Here is a 15,001-nt window from a genome sequence, read left to right as displayed (position 1 = left end):
TTATTATATTTGATATTGTATTTATTCACATTCGTTACATATAATTTCTTTGCTAAATTCAAATTGTTTCTGTCTGTATTCTTTTGCATTTTTATAGAATTTGCAAAGTTGTATTACTCTTTAGTGGAGGTAACTTTTTAACACTTTATAACAAACATTAATGTAGGATGGCAAGAGGCTGCCCTAGGGTCTTGACACAGCTAAGGGACAGCATTAAGCATGGGCGGAAAATCCGTTCCGCTCGCGGATTTTGCGGATTTTCGGTAAATTCGCAATCCGCAAACGCTCAAGAATTTACCGAAAATCCACAAATTCGCACGCAGCAGATTTATTTTTCTTGGTGATACAATTTTGCGGCTTGCGGCGTTCACTTACCGTCATTCCGCGTTTGCCGAGTTGTTTTTCTTGATATTTTGCGAATGCTGTGCCATTTTGGATCTTGCTGCGGGATCCCGCGGGAGTTTGGCGACGCATCATGAGAGTTCGCAATTGCGAACATGTAGGCAGCAACAATCTCGCACTCGCAAAATTACAAAATGTGCAATTCTGCACAAGAAATCCACCACCAAGCAGCATAGACCTTCTGAAAATGATGATTTTTATCAGAATAACTCCTCAGGTTGACATTTGCCTGCACTTTTTTGGATTTGAGGCCTTTTGACTTTCTTTGGATCACTTTTGGATTAGAAATCAACTTTCACAAGTAAGTTTGTTTGGGGCATTACAATTGCTGTTCTGCAGAAAAATGAGTTTTTTTTTAAAGCACTCAGCAGGTGAAAAAGTTCACTCATCATTAGTAACCATTCCCTGTAGTACCTCCTGAGGGGCCCCTCCAGAGTTCAGTTGCCTATGTTTGTTTGGGGCATTACAGTTGCTGTTCTGCAGAAAAACGAGTTTTGCACAACTGAAAGCACTCAGCAGGTGCAAAAGTTCAAACTCATCATTAGTAACCATTCCCTGTAGTGCTTCCTGACTGGGGCCCCTCCAGAGTTCAGTTGCTAAATGCAACAATTCTATGACCCTGCTCTGACCCACACAGCAGGCTCATAGAATAGCTACAAGTAGGCCACAAAGGTCCTGGAAAAAAAATTGCACTGCAACAGAAAGCAAATTACAGATAAGGAAGCAGGTGCCAGACTGGAATTTTAAAACAGTGACACATTAATAAATCAACCCCAAATTAATTCATGTCAGTTGAAGCAGGGCAGGTGTGCTTGCTCCCCCCCCCATAATCTACAGTGATGATGAACCAGAGGGTGGTATTGATGTACCAGAGAGTGGTATGGGTGAAACAGAGGGTGGCAGTGGTGAAACAGAGGGTGCTGGGAACCTGTGATGATGAACCAGACGTAGAAACAACATAGTCACGACCTTTGCGAGCCGACAAGTAAGTTCGCAATTGCGAACTGGTACAAAACCCTCGCGAACTGGCAGAAACCCTTGCGAACACAAAAAAAAAATCCGCAAATTCGTGAGAATTCACGGATTTTGCGGATTGCGAGTTCGCAAATATGCAAATTCGCAAAAGCCAGATTCGCAAAATTCACCCATGCTTAGACAGCATGGCAGGACTTCCACTCCCAGTGAGTTATTCACGTGCTGCAAGAAAGGAACATTATTCATTTGGTCAGTTGCTCTCTAAAATTTAAGACTAGTCTCAGATTCCCCTCTTTTCGAGCATTCTTCATGTTACTGTTCTTTGTTTACTTCAGGGTTCAACACCACCAAAGGGGACATGGTGAGGTCCATCCTGTACCCTAAGCCGGTGAACTTCAAGCTTCATCGGGACGTGGGACGGTTCTTCATGTTCCTGGCATTTCTGGCGCTTATTGGCATCGTCTACACAATCATCATTTTTGTGCCTAGAGGAGTAAGTCTTTTTTTACTTCTTTATTTTAAGATAAAAAGTGCATGCAGTTTCCAAGCAGGTGTGATGCTCCCTTCTGTATTGGTGTATCCTCAGACCATTTATATAAATCCCATAAGCTAAATGTAAGATTGTCCATGAAAGCTGTGGTACTCATTTCATGACCATCCCTCCCCCAAAAGCAGACCCCCACCGGCTATCACTATGCCCCCACAAAAGAGGCCCCCACTTTTCACCACCTGGTCAAAGCGCAAGAGATATGAGATCCCCTTGAGACCGACTGGAGCCAGCGCTTAAGAAGATATCTACTTTCGGCCATACCACAATGGATGCTCCGCAGCATGCTTCTTGTAGCTGGCGGCCGATGATGAGAAGGGAGGCATGCTCGCATCAGAGTCATGAGTGACGAAGCCATAGTGAATGAACGTGCAACAACTGGGTGGCATCGGCTGGGCAGTTGACAGAGTCCCCTGGGAAAGGGGAGCGGTCTCATCCTGATGGCGCTTCCAGTGAGATGCAATATGGTGGCCAGTGGAGGACAATAAAACTCATTCTCGCTGCTCCCCATTAAAACTCTGCTGTGTCAAGATAGTGTCGTCCAAGGAGGGTTTATTGCTCCAAGGATGAATGCCCGGAGTACGGCCATAGGGGAGTCAGTTTAACAGACGACGGTTCCTGCGGACAATCAACAAATGATACTTAATATATAGTAGCTCAGTCACAATAATCAAAGGCAAAGAGATGTCTGAAAGGGAAAAGGCATATACCACGAACTTTGGATGAAAAGACGTTGTTTTATATAATGTAATCACATTATTTTAAAATCAGTGCATGGTGTCCCAAGTGATTGTGAAACCTATATTTCAAGGTTGTGACTCTTTGTGACATAAAAACAAGGTTTCATCAAACATGTACAAAAGCAACCATTAAATCAATACATAATATGGGCTCGCAGCCTACTAATACGGTAATAGTGCCTGACAAATGGTTTGCTTCACTTATTCGATAACGTTTTGACCCACTTAACAATGTAGGGTCTCATCAGGACCTAGCAATGAAAGGGCACCTGGAGATGACTGTCAGATAATGGGGTGTGCACTGTGTGGGGGTGAAAGGGAAGAAGCGTACTCACATGGGGCCCAGCCGGGCACCTATAGTGGGGAGGGTACTGACAGTCAGGAAGGATCAAGGTTGAAAGCCTTAATAATTTCAAAAAGGCTTTAGCTGTTGTCAGGAATTTCCGTGGTCAAGGGCTGAACTCCAAACGAGACTCAAAAGAAAATGACGACAGGCCGTCTTTTGGTTTGTGGAGGATAATGGAATGAAAGGGGCTGCCATGGTCAGCTGCGGTCATTATTCACGCTCGCCTCGTGGAGAGAACTGCACCTATCTGTCTGTCTGTCTCTCCTCCTTCAAGTCATACTGCAAGGTACAGGACTGAAGTCCTTCCTGTCACCCAGCGGGGTACAGTACTGAACTTCAAGCCATACCTCAAGGTACAGTACTGAACTTTAAGCCATACCCCAAGGTACAGTACTGAACTTCAAGCCATACCTCAAGGTACAGTACTGAACTTCAAGCCATACCTCAAGCTACAGTACTGAACTTCAAGCCATACCTCAAGGTAAAACACTAAACTTCAAGTCATACCTCAAGGTACAGTACTGAACTTCAAGCCATACCTCAAGGTACAGTACTGAACTTCAAGTCATACCACATGGCACCGTACTGAACTTGCTCAAGCCAAAGCTCTCCGGCAGATCTAAGTGCAGTGGGTCCCTGGCACCCCCCATGGCCATCCCATCTGGTGGCCCACAAGAGTCAGCCCAAACCCTTTACTATTCCACTGACATGTCTCCCCATCCTACCTACCATCTGTTGCTCTAGGCAGTTGCATTTTCCTTGGTTGTTTGTTTGTCATTGTTCAATAGAATTACATAATTTAGAAGCATTTGCACAGTGCTCAGAGGGTGACATATCCCTTAGGAATGTATTCTGCCCATCCCTGGTGAACTCTACAAAGTTGGATTTCTTCCAAACTGAAGGAGAACAGGGCACAGAAATGTTCACTCCTTGGTGCCCCTGGGGAACTGCGGGCGAAAGCTTTTCAAGGGCGCTGTGGGGCCGCTGTGATCAGATCTCATTGCTGTGAAACCGGTTCCTTTTATGGGCCTCTCTCAGGAAACCTCATTATTGTTAAATATTCCTTTAATGCAGACTAATTGGACTCACTCTTCCATAACATAAATCATATTAGCTGTATAAACAATGGTAGCTGAGGGCATGTCTGGGCGCGGCACCATGTTGAATGAACCGCGCGGCCTTTGTGGAAACTTTCATGCAGATCACTGCACCCGCTCTCACAAGGACGTCATGATGGAGTAAGCTCACAACAAGAGCCAAAAAATGGAAACAAAAATGAATAAAGTCAACTCTGAAGGACGCTTGGTGATGACAATAAGTGATGCAGGATGTAAGATCAAAGGGATGTTCTATTGATGATGCATTATGGTTCTGATGATGATGGTGTGTTATGGTTGTAATGATGGTGTATTATGGTTCTAATGATGGTGTATTATGGTTCTGTTGATGGTGTATTATGGTTCTGATGATGGTGTATTATGGTTCTGATGATGTGTGTCATGGTTCTAATGATGGTGTGTCATGGTTCTGATGATGGTGTGTTATGGTTCTGATGATGGTGTGTCATGGTTCTGATGATGGTGTGTTATGGTTCTAATGATGGTGTATTATGGTTCTGATGATGGTGTGTTATGGTTCTAATGATGGTGTATTATGGTTCTAATGATGGTGTGTCATGGTTCTGATGATGGTGTGTCATGGTTCTGATGATGGTGTGTCATGGTTCTGATGATGGTGTGTTATGGTTCTAATGATGGTATATTATGGTTCTGATGATGGTGTGTCATGGTTCTGATGATGGTGTGTCATGGTTCTGTTGATGGTGTGTTATGGTTCTAATGTTGGTGTACTATGGTTCTAATTATGGTGTATTATGGTTCTATTGATAGTGTATTCTGGTTCTGATGATGGTGTATTATGGTTCTGATGATGGTGTGTCATGGTTCTGATGATGGTGTGTCATGGTTCTAATGATGGTGTGTTATGGTTCTAATGATGGTGTGTTATGGTTCTAATGATGGTGTATTATGGTACTATTGATGGTGTGTCATGGTTCTGATGATGGTGTGTCATGGTTCTGATGATGGTGTGTCATGGTTCTAATGATGGTGTGTTATGGTTCTATTGATGGTGTATTATGGTTCTGATGATGGTGTGTCATGGTTCTAATGATGGTGCATTATGGTTCTAATGATGGTGTATTTTGGTTCTAATGATGGTGTAATATGGTTCTATTGATTGTTTATTATGGTTCTGATGATGGTGTGTCATGGTTCTAATGATGGTGTATTATGGTTCTAATGATGGTGTATTATGGTTCTATTGATGGTGTGTCATGGTTCTGATGATGGTGTGTCATGGTTCTAATTATGGTGTGTTATGGTTCTATTGATGGTGTATTATGGTTCTGATGATGGTGTGTCATGGTTCTGATGATGGTGCTTCATGGTTCTGATGATGGTGTGTCATGGTTCTAATGATGGTGTGTTATGGTTCTAATGATGGTGTATTATGGTTCTAATGATGGTGTATTTTGGTTCTAATGATGGTGTAATATGGTTCTATTGATTGTTTATTATGGTTCTAATGATGGTGTACTATGGTTCTAATGATGGTGTATTATGGTTCTATTGATGGTGTATTATGGTTCTGATGATGGTGTATTATGGTTCTGATGATGGTGTGTCATGGTTCTGATGATGGTGTGTCATGGTTCTAATGATGGTGTGTTATGGTTCTAATGATGGTGTGTTATGGTTCTAATGATGGTGTATTATGGTACTATTGATGGTGTGTCATGGTTCTGATGATGGTGTGTCGTGGTTCTGATGATGGTGTGTCATGGTTCTGATAATGGTGTGTCATGGTTCTACTGATGGTGTGTTATGGTTCTATTGATGGTGTATTATGGTTCTGATGATGGTGTGTCATGGTTCTAATGATGGTGTATTATGGTTCTAATGATGGTGTATTTTGGTTCTAATGATGGTGTAATATGGTTCTATTGATTGTGTATTATGGTTCTGATGATGGTGTGTCATGGTTCTAATGATGGTGTATTATGGTTCTAATGATGGTGTATTATGGTTCTATTGATGGTGTATTATGGTTCTGATGATGGTGTGTCATGGTTCTGATGATGGTGTGTCATGGTTCTGATGATGGTGTGTCATGGTTCTGATGATGGTGTGTCATGGTTCTGATGATGGTGTATTATGTAGTGTAGTGTAGTTGTAGTGTAGTTCCTAGTTTCCCACTAGGCCCTGCGCATTGGAATAACATAAACAGTAGTATCGACGTGGAACTGCGGATATTCCAGGCCTCCACTGACTATGCTAAACTTAATTGGGTTGTGTTACCAACTAGCTCAGAGGTCACTGGAAACTTTCTTCTCTGCATAGGAAGTGATCAGCTTCCTTGGCACAGACAAGAAGGGATTCAGTTTTCCAACAACCGTGCAACATGACAACTTTGCTCCTCAGATCAAGAGTCAATCTCTAGGGTCGTGTGAAACAATAGACATGTATTTCACTCAGTCAGTCTAGTGCAGTTTACTTTCACGAGATGTAGAGAATAGAGAGACGGGCGTTTGTCAATAAAGGGTTAACATTTATTGAACAGTCTTTCTTCTCGTACAAGAGAAATGTATTGCCACAATTGCAATAATTGTTATTATAAAAAGTACGTACAGTAAGATAAGTATTGCGAAATAGAACTGTAAAAGCATTGATATGGTTTCTTAGCCATACAATGGTTTAAAAGTAAAAAAACATATATACAGTCATATATACATTAGGCTAACATACTCAACTGGTGCTTCTAACTAAGCCTACCCCAGTGTGCCTGACCTAAGCCTAACACGTGGAAAGGGGAGTAAGTAAGTAGCTTTAAGTTAAGTTGGTTTTGCCAAGGTTTGTTTCAAGAATTCTCGTCTAAGGGTTTAGTCAACACCATACCTCTGAATAGAATGATGGAGGATTGGTATCTCCTTCAGGGGTCTCTCTCGATATCCCAGTCACCCGCGAAGGTAGACCGGAAACGCCGGAGCTGGATTTCTCTGCAGGAGAAAGGCAGCGGCTTTTCTTCAGCGCGTCGAGGAAGGAGGGGGGACAGCGTCCGCGGGCAGCTGGAATCTGCTGGATGTCTTCGCAGAGGGACGGCTGTTCAGCTCCTTAAGCGTACTGCACCATAGTTCGCACTTTGGCAGCGATAATGGTATCAGCAGCTTCACCACCACAGGGACAGCAGGCTGCAGCGACAGAGTGCTAGATTTACCAACACGGGGTCTTGCAGGCAGCTGGCATCAGCAACAGTAGCTCGCATTGCTTAAGGCAACGTTGGTAATATTTATACCTGACAGGTGCCGGGTTTGACGCAAGTTTGCTGGACATAAGACGTCAATTAAAGATGTCACTAGGAAGTGATAGTTATCAGTTGCTCATTAGAGTTCCATTACTAATCAAAACATAGCAAGCGGGGATTTCCAGGTTTGCTGAGTTTTTATCTTGTTGAAGAACTCGGAGTGTTATCTAGGAATATCAGATAGTGACTACTGCTCTGTCATTGCACTAATTGGTCGCAAAGGAAGTGGCAGAGAGAACTATGCTGGAATGTGGCTCTGTTCATGTGAGGCCAGAGATGGCTTTTCAGAAAATCGCACTTGAACGGTTATGCCAATATAGGGAATAAATGGATTTATAGCCGAATAGGGGCATAAGGTCACAGTATCGATCAGGAACCTAGATAAACACGCAACAGTATTATGGTTCTGATGATGGTGTGTCATGGTTCTAATGATGGTGTATTATGGTTCTAATGATGGTGTATTTTGGTTCTAATGATGGTGTAATATGGTTCTATTGATTGTGTATTATGGTTCTGATGATGGTGTGTCATGGTTCTAATGATGGTGTATTATGGTTCTAATGATGGTGTATTATGGTTCTGATGATGGTGTGTCATGGTTCTGATGATGGTGTGTCATGGTTCTGATGATGGTGTGTCATGGTTCTGATGATGGTGTATTATGGTTCTGATGATGGTGTATTATGGTTCTGATGATGGTGTGTCATGGTTCTGATGATGGTGTGTCATGGTTCTGATGATGGTGTGTCATGGTTCTAATGATGGTGTGTTATGGTTCTAATGATGGTTGTTATGGTTCTAATGATGGTGTATTATGGTTCTATTGATGGTGTGTCATGGTTCTGATGATGGCGTGTCATGGTTCTGATGATGATGTGTCATGGTTCTAATGATGGTGTATTATGGTTCGGTGTATTATGGTTCTGATGATGGTGTGTCATGGTTCTGATGATGGTGTGTCATGGTTCTGATGATGGTGTTTCATGGTTCTGATGATGGTGTGTCGTGGTTCTAATGATGGTGTGTTATGGTTCTAATGATGGTGTATTATGGTTCTAATGATGGTGTATTTTGGTTCTAATTATGGTGTAATATGGTTCTATTGATTGTTTATTATGGTTCTATTGATGGTGTACTATGGTTTGCATAAGCTAAACGGTTGACTCTTTTTTAGGTTTCCGCATGGAGGATCATTGTAGAGTCTCTGGTCCTTCTGACGTCAGCGATCTGTCCAATCATCCCCGCAGCCTTGACTGTGGGGATCCTCTATGCCCAGAGACGACTAAAGCAAAAACACATCTTCAGTATCAGCCCCCATCGGATCAACATGTGCGGGCAGCTGAACCTCATCTGCTTCGATAAGGTACGATCAGGGTCTTCTAAGGGGGGGTTCATGCTGCAGACATCCATTCACTGGCCCAGTTATAGACTCTGCCGCCCCTCCCCCATTCAACAGGCTTCTAGTCAAGAATGATCTACCTTTGCTCAGGGCGTTACCAGCCTGGGTTTCGATAAGGTATGACCAGGGTCTTCTAAGGGAGGGTTCATGCTGCAGACGGTCATTCACTGGCCCAGTTCTAGACTCCTCCTGCCACACGCCCTGCCTTCTCTGTGCTCAAGGCGTTACCAGCCAGGGTCTTCTAAGGGGGTATGGTTGGGGGGCTTCATGCTGCAGGCAATGATTCAATGGCTCAGTTCTGGAATCCTGCCGCCCGCCTATAAACTACCTTGAATTAAGAAAGATCAACCTCTGCTCAGGGCATTAACAGCCTGGTGTGGAAACATGAGCCTGTGAGCAATGCAACAGCATGTAATAAGTGGAAAGGCAATTGATAGCGTTTAATACCAGATAGCATATGAGCAACAAAGAAATATTAATCTTTTCTCCCAATCCCATTGAAGATAGACACTCATTTTACCCTGGTACAACTTCATTTCTCACCCTCCATAGTACCTCCAGCTCAAAGGCCCCGCTGACGCTTGTTCTAATCCTTATCTAGTCCTAGTAATCCATATACCTTTTACGAATATAATTGTAAAATTATTTTAGTTGTACATGAGGCATTTTTCACTTTTTTACCTATATAGAAATTCTCCACAGAGTATTCTCCAAAGCTATAATTTTTTAATTTAGTCGGGATTTTCATAAAGCGCCACGCCACAATCTTGTGGCATCTACAAAACATTACAGATTACACTAGTGAAACTGTTGAAGTAATTCTATTTTCTGAGATTTTCTGAACCTGAGATGGTTAGGTTGTGCTGTCTTGGTGAGGTTATGTTTTATATATCATGGTGTGTTGTTTTTATTTATAGAGCTCACTCAAGCTAGGTTCTTGGTGGAGACGAAGGTAAAATAACAGTTCTAAATGGAAGAGAATATATTGGTTAGAAAGCAGCATTTTAAAATGGCGTTCCTACATTTCATTTAGGTGGATTCCAAGCGAATGTCGGAGGGGGTGAATTTGTTCCACAATTTGGGGGTTGCAACAGAAAAGGATCCATCTCCATAATTTATCGCTGTAGCATGTAAAGCCGTAAGACGGAACTGGATGATGGAGCGAAGGGCTTTACTGGTTACAGGAACTGCAGACTTAATGGTTAGAAAGGAAGGGTGTTGTTGAAATAAGGTCTTATGTACAATCGTGAGAGCTTCAGACCCACTCTGGGTTTAATTGGCAGCCAATAGAGGGATCTTACAGTGGGCATAATTCTGTTCTGTCTCCTGACACGCTTATAAGATCGGTGGTGGAGGAATTATACACTAGATACATTGGTAACCTGGATTTTGGTGTCCAAGTGAATGCCCAACCCGCACACGATCTGGGTGGACATGTAGGGGGTGGCATGGATTTAGCCAAGAGGTCGGTGCATTGAGTGTGAGTAGCGTCTTGCTCTTGGAAGGGTTTAGTTTCAGGAACTTCGAAGACATCCACCAGCATTCAAGATGAGGCATTGCGACAGGGCCTCCTCAACTAGTTCCAGGTAAGTGTTTCTTTTAAGATTGGGGAGGTTTGTATATAGTCAGAAGAGAAGTAAAAACAAAGCCTGGTTTCTGTAGAAGGGAATCCAGGGGTAGTCTGTAAAGGTTGGAATATACTTTGGACTGCATTGGCCACTAGTCAGTGAGTCAGTTTCTTAGGTGTGGAGTAGAAAGGTGAAACACCGTCATTTTAGCAAGTTCTGGCCCTGGATTTCAGGAGATCTGTTTCCATGTTTCAGTCAGCTGAGGTTGTGTAGGTGAATTAGATGTCGATTGTCTGATTGTGGGGTCCTGGCTGCGAGGTACTGGTAGGGCTGGCTCTGGAGGCAATCAGCGCTTTTGTTCCTGTATTATCTGTGGGTCACACAGAGGGTTTTGTATATGAAAGTGGACTGCACTTGGAACCAGTTGAGCACCTTCAGTGCCAGATTGTCATGATACTAAGCCATTAGCTTCAGGTAGGGTTAGACCACATGATTTTGCATTCTATCTGTGAGCTTTTTTTGTAACCCTGTGTAGTCTAATCAACAATAGTACAACCATTCCATTCCCTGGGCCCTCATCAGATCATGGTTTGAATTAGAGGTGCAATTGTTCATATTAACGACAGTGGAATATTTAAATAATTGACTACAGCATTCCGCAGAGTTAACCTGATGAAGCTCTCTTCCTTGAATGAGCTGAAACATGTATATGTTGAACACTACATCTGAGAGAGGTCACCCACAAAACTTCATGTCATCTTTTGGTTGCATGATTGTTCTCTTCCAATTAACACTTGTTGCCTCTGGTTGCATTAGAAGCCACTTGCGGTCGTTGCGCATTCTCAAAAGGATGTCGCCATCTACTGTGACTTAGGCTCCTGAAGGTTCAGTTGATTCCAGGTAGATTTTCTTCGAGGTGATGAGTTGGATCCTGATGTTCACTAACATCTTCTCTCTTCCCCGCATGGGCCTTAGACGTTATTGTAACTTGTTTTTGTATTGTCAATCCACTTTATTTTAGGATTTGCTGATGTGAGGTTGGTGTAAAATTGAACCTTTACATATCCACATGTTCTAAAGGTTTTTTAATAGTAATACAATGAATTTTTTTTGCCTTTTGCCAAGAGACTCCTCTTAAGCACTGGGGGCCAGATGTAGGGTGGTCGGTAACGGCCGAAAATCGGTATTTTCGGCCGTTACCGACCGGTTTGCAAAATTTGGCATGTAGGGGGCAATATTTTAACGAATTGGTAAAATTACCGATTCGGTAATTTTACCAATTCGGTAAAATAAAAAATCTGTAAATTTACCGATTTGAAGCCACCCATATGTAGGTGGGACTCTTCAGAGTCCCAGGAGCCTTAACGAATCGGTATTTTACCATCAAAACCAATTTGATGGTAAAATACCGATTCCGGTGTGCATGCACATGTGTGCATGCACACCTATGTCATGTGACAGGCAGACCTGCCCTTAGGGCAGGTATGCCTGCCACATGGAACCTGTGCCTGTTTTGGGGGTACCAGAGGGTGTCAAAGTGACACCCCCTGCACCCTTGTGAATTCTTTAATTACCGATTCGGTATATACCGAATCGGTAATGCCTAATCATTCCTATGGGCTTCAAAGCCCATAGGAATGAATGGGCATTACCGATTCGGTATTTACCGAATCGGTAATTAAAGAAGTGTTAAGGATTCGGTAACGAATCCAGATGTTGGCACCTACATACCATTTACCGATTTTGAAATACCGAATCGGTACAATTCGGTATTTTAAAATCGGTAAATGTTTTTTACCTACATCTGGCCCTTAGTGTCTAGGTGCTCTGGCCTCACGTGTCATGGTTCTCCAAAGATCAAGTTAACTTGAGAACGTTTTGCAGAAAGGACACACGTTTGGGAAAGAGACGTCAAAGCTTAGGGCCATATTTAGAGTTTGGCAGACCATATACCATGTCACAAATGTGGCTGATGCCCCGTTTGCCGTATTACAAGTGCATTATAGTCCACGACTCTTGTAATGCAGTGAACAGGATCTCTACGGCACTTTGTCGGCTATCTCACCCACTAAACTCTAATTAATGCGGCTTATAAAAAACGCCAGTTACCCCGCATTGAAAGCATCCACCTCACTAGCAGAACATCTTAGAAAACTGAGGCTAGGCCACGAGCGGCTGTTGTTCACAGCAATCATGTTTTCAATATATTTTTTAGTCCGAAATGCATGCTGGCATAAAAAATTGATGCATGGTCACATTTCACACTAACATAGAGTGCTAAAGGACAGCCTTGCATTTCGTGTAATTCTCCTAACGTGTTGCATATTTGCACAAAGGCAAATGGTGTGAATTTCGCACACCCATCTCTATGAGCCACCCCTGCCCCTATACTGACTTATTTCCTGTAGCAACATTTTACTCTACAATATTTTCTGTGTTGATGGTCCTTTCAAAATGTGTCCAGAAGGCTCAGCTGGTAGGAACAATCTTTAAGAATAGTCATTCATGAAAAGGCTGCAAAAGTAATGGAGATTTTCTTCCATTTAGACTGGCACTTTAACCGAAGATGGCTTGGACCTTCTGGGCATCATCCCATCGGGGGGAAGCAGGTGGGTTTCTTTGTTGTAATGGTTCTCTTTATGCCAGCTTGAAGACTTTAAGATGAATTATTGTCTATTTGCATAAATCAATACACTCTGGAGGCTTCAAAAGAGATGGACACAGAGGTCTGCAAGGGCGCAATGGAGACATCTTCCCATGGCTTATGTGGTAGGATTCAGGGCAGAGGTGGCACCTATTTTATAACTTCACCAGCGGATGCAACTATTCATCACATAGCAGTGGGCAAAGTTGTAAAGCATTTCCTCCTGAATGTCTGTGTGTTTTTATAATTGATAGATAGATAGATAGATAGATAGATAGATAGATAGATAGATAGATAGATAGATAGATAGATAGATAGATAGATAGATAGATAGATAGATAGATAGATAGATAGATAGATAGATAGATAGATAGATAGATAGATAGATAGATAGATAGATAGATAGATAGATAACCTAAAGAGGGAAACCTGGCTCCTGAATCATTGGTGAGAAGGGCTTAGATTGATTCTCTTGCTGTGATTCAGCTTTTAGATTATTTCATTATTCACTCAGTACCCACTCTGACTAATAAATTGTAAATGGCATCAGCAGATCAAAAGGGCATCCTCATAATGTTTGTAGATCAAACATATCTACATTTTACACTCCTGTATAAACAATCAAATGAGCTTCGTATGCCCCTCCTGCAAGTTCTCATGTACTTTTCTACACCTCGGACCCACCACTCCTGCACTAACAGAAATCTAGCACCCCTAGTGCTGACAGTTAACAGCCACCTGCTCACACTTAGCAAACACAACACGCCACGCTCTTGTGTATGCTCCTCAACAACTGATCGCGCACCAAACAGGTCATGGACATAATGAGATATCCCCTCTCACCAAAGAGGCCTTTGTGATAGGGATATATCGCCACTGCTAGAAGATCAACTGCTCACTCACTAATTACACCATGGGGATAGGGAGATATCTCCGCCGCTAGAAGATCAAGCGCTCACTCATCAAACACGCCATGGGGATAGGGAAATATCGCCGATGCTAGAAGATCAAGCGCTCACTCACTAAACACGCCATGGGGATAGGAAGATATCCCCCACCGCTAGAAAATCAAGCGCTCACTCACAGAAAACCCCTTGGGGATAGGGAGATATCCCCCGCCGCTAGAAGATCAAGCGCTCACTCACCAAACATGCCTTGGGGATAGGGAGATATCCCCTACCGCTAGAAGATCAACCGCTCACTCACCAAACATGCCTTGGGGATAGGGAGATATCCCCACCGCTAGAAGATCAACCGCTCACTCATCAAACAGGCCATGGAGATAGGGAGATATCGTTACTGCTAGAAGATCAACGGCTCACTCACCAAACACGCCATGGAGACAGGGAGATATCGTTACTGCTAGAAGATCAACGGCTCACTCACTAAACACGCCATGGAGATAGGAAGATATCTCAGCTCCTAGAAGATAAACCACTCACTCACCAAGCACACCATGGAGATAGAGAGATCGCCCCACCTCTAAAAGATCAACCGTTCACTCACCAGAAACGCCATGGAGATAGGGAGATATTTCCGCTTCTAGAAGATTACCAGGTAAGACCATCAGCACAAGCTCGGAAGCGGAGTCGCCATTTTATTCAGAGATACCATCAGCTGCACCATCTCCAAGGACACCCCAAGCAGCTACATGGAACCCTTTCCGTTCGAGATACGCATCACAGCCAAGTTCTCTCTGGGTGGAACCCTTCTTTAAACACCACCGCAAGCAACTGGAGTGTGATGGGAGACCAAGTCATGACACCACAGCTAAAAACGTCTTCAAATGTGACCAAAGACGCTACCACCAGCAAATACGCAACACCAAGTGCACAGCTCTTGCAGACCACATCAACGCAGGTATCAACAGCAACAGTGAAATCTAAGCCATCATCAAATATTTCAATATGCCTCCTGCTGCCTCCAGCAGCAACACCCACCTCAGAATTCTTCTGTAACAAAATCACCTCCATATACAGCATCATCGATCCTCAACTGAAGCCTGTCACCATCGC

General features: G+C 43.1%; 1 protein-coding gene across 1 annotated transcript in view; it reads left to right on the top strand.

Annotated features, from left to right (window-relative positions):
- Nucleotides 1-15,001, top strand: part of LOC147684263 (putative cation-transporting ATPase 13A4) — a 131,459-nt gene that overhangs the window by 54,174 nt on the left and 62,284 nt on the right. Inside the window, exons 11-13 of the mRNA XM_086944657.1 lie at nucleotides 1,713-1,870; nucleotides 8,550-8,738; nucleotides 12,890-12,951. Coding sequence (XP_086800783.1) covers nucleotides 1,713-1,870; nucleotides 8,550-8,738; nucleotides 12,890-12,951 — 409 coding nt within the window. The remainder of the gene's footprint in view (nucleotides 1-1,712; nucleotides 1,871-8,549; nucleotides 8,739-12,889; nucleotides 12,952-15,001) is intronic.

This window comes from Lissotriton vulgaris, chromosome 11 (assembly GCF_964263255.1).
Source record: "Lissotriton vulgaris chromosome 11, aLisVul1.2, whole genome shotgun sequence".
Classification (NCBI taxonomy): domain Eukaryota; kingdom Metazoa; phylum Chordata; class Amphibia; order Caudata; family Salamandridae; genus Lissotriton; species Lissotriton vulgaris.
This window is presented reverse-complemented; position numbering and strand designations above follow the sequence as displayed.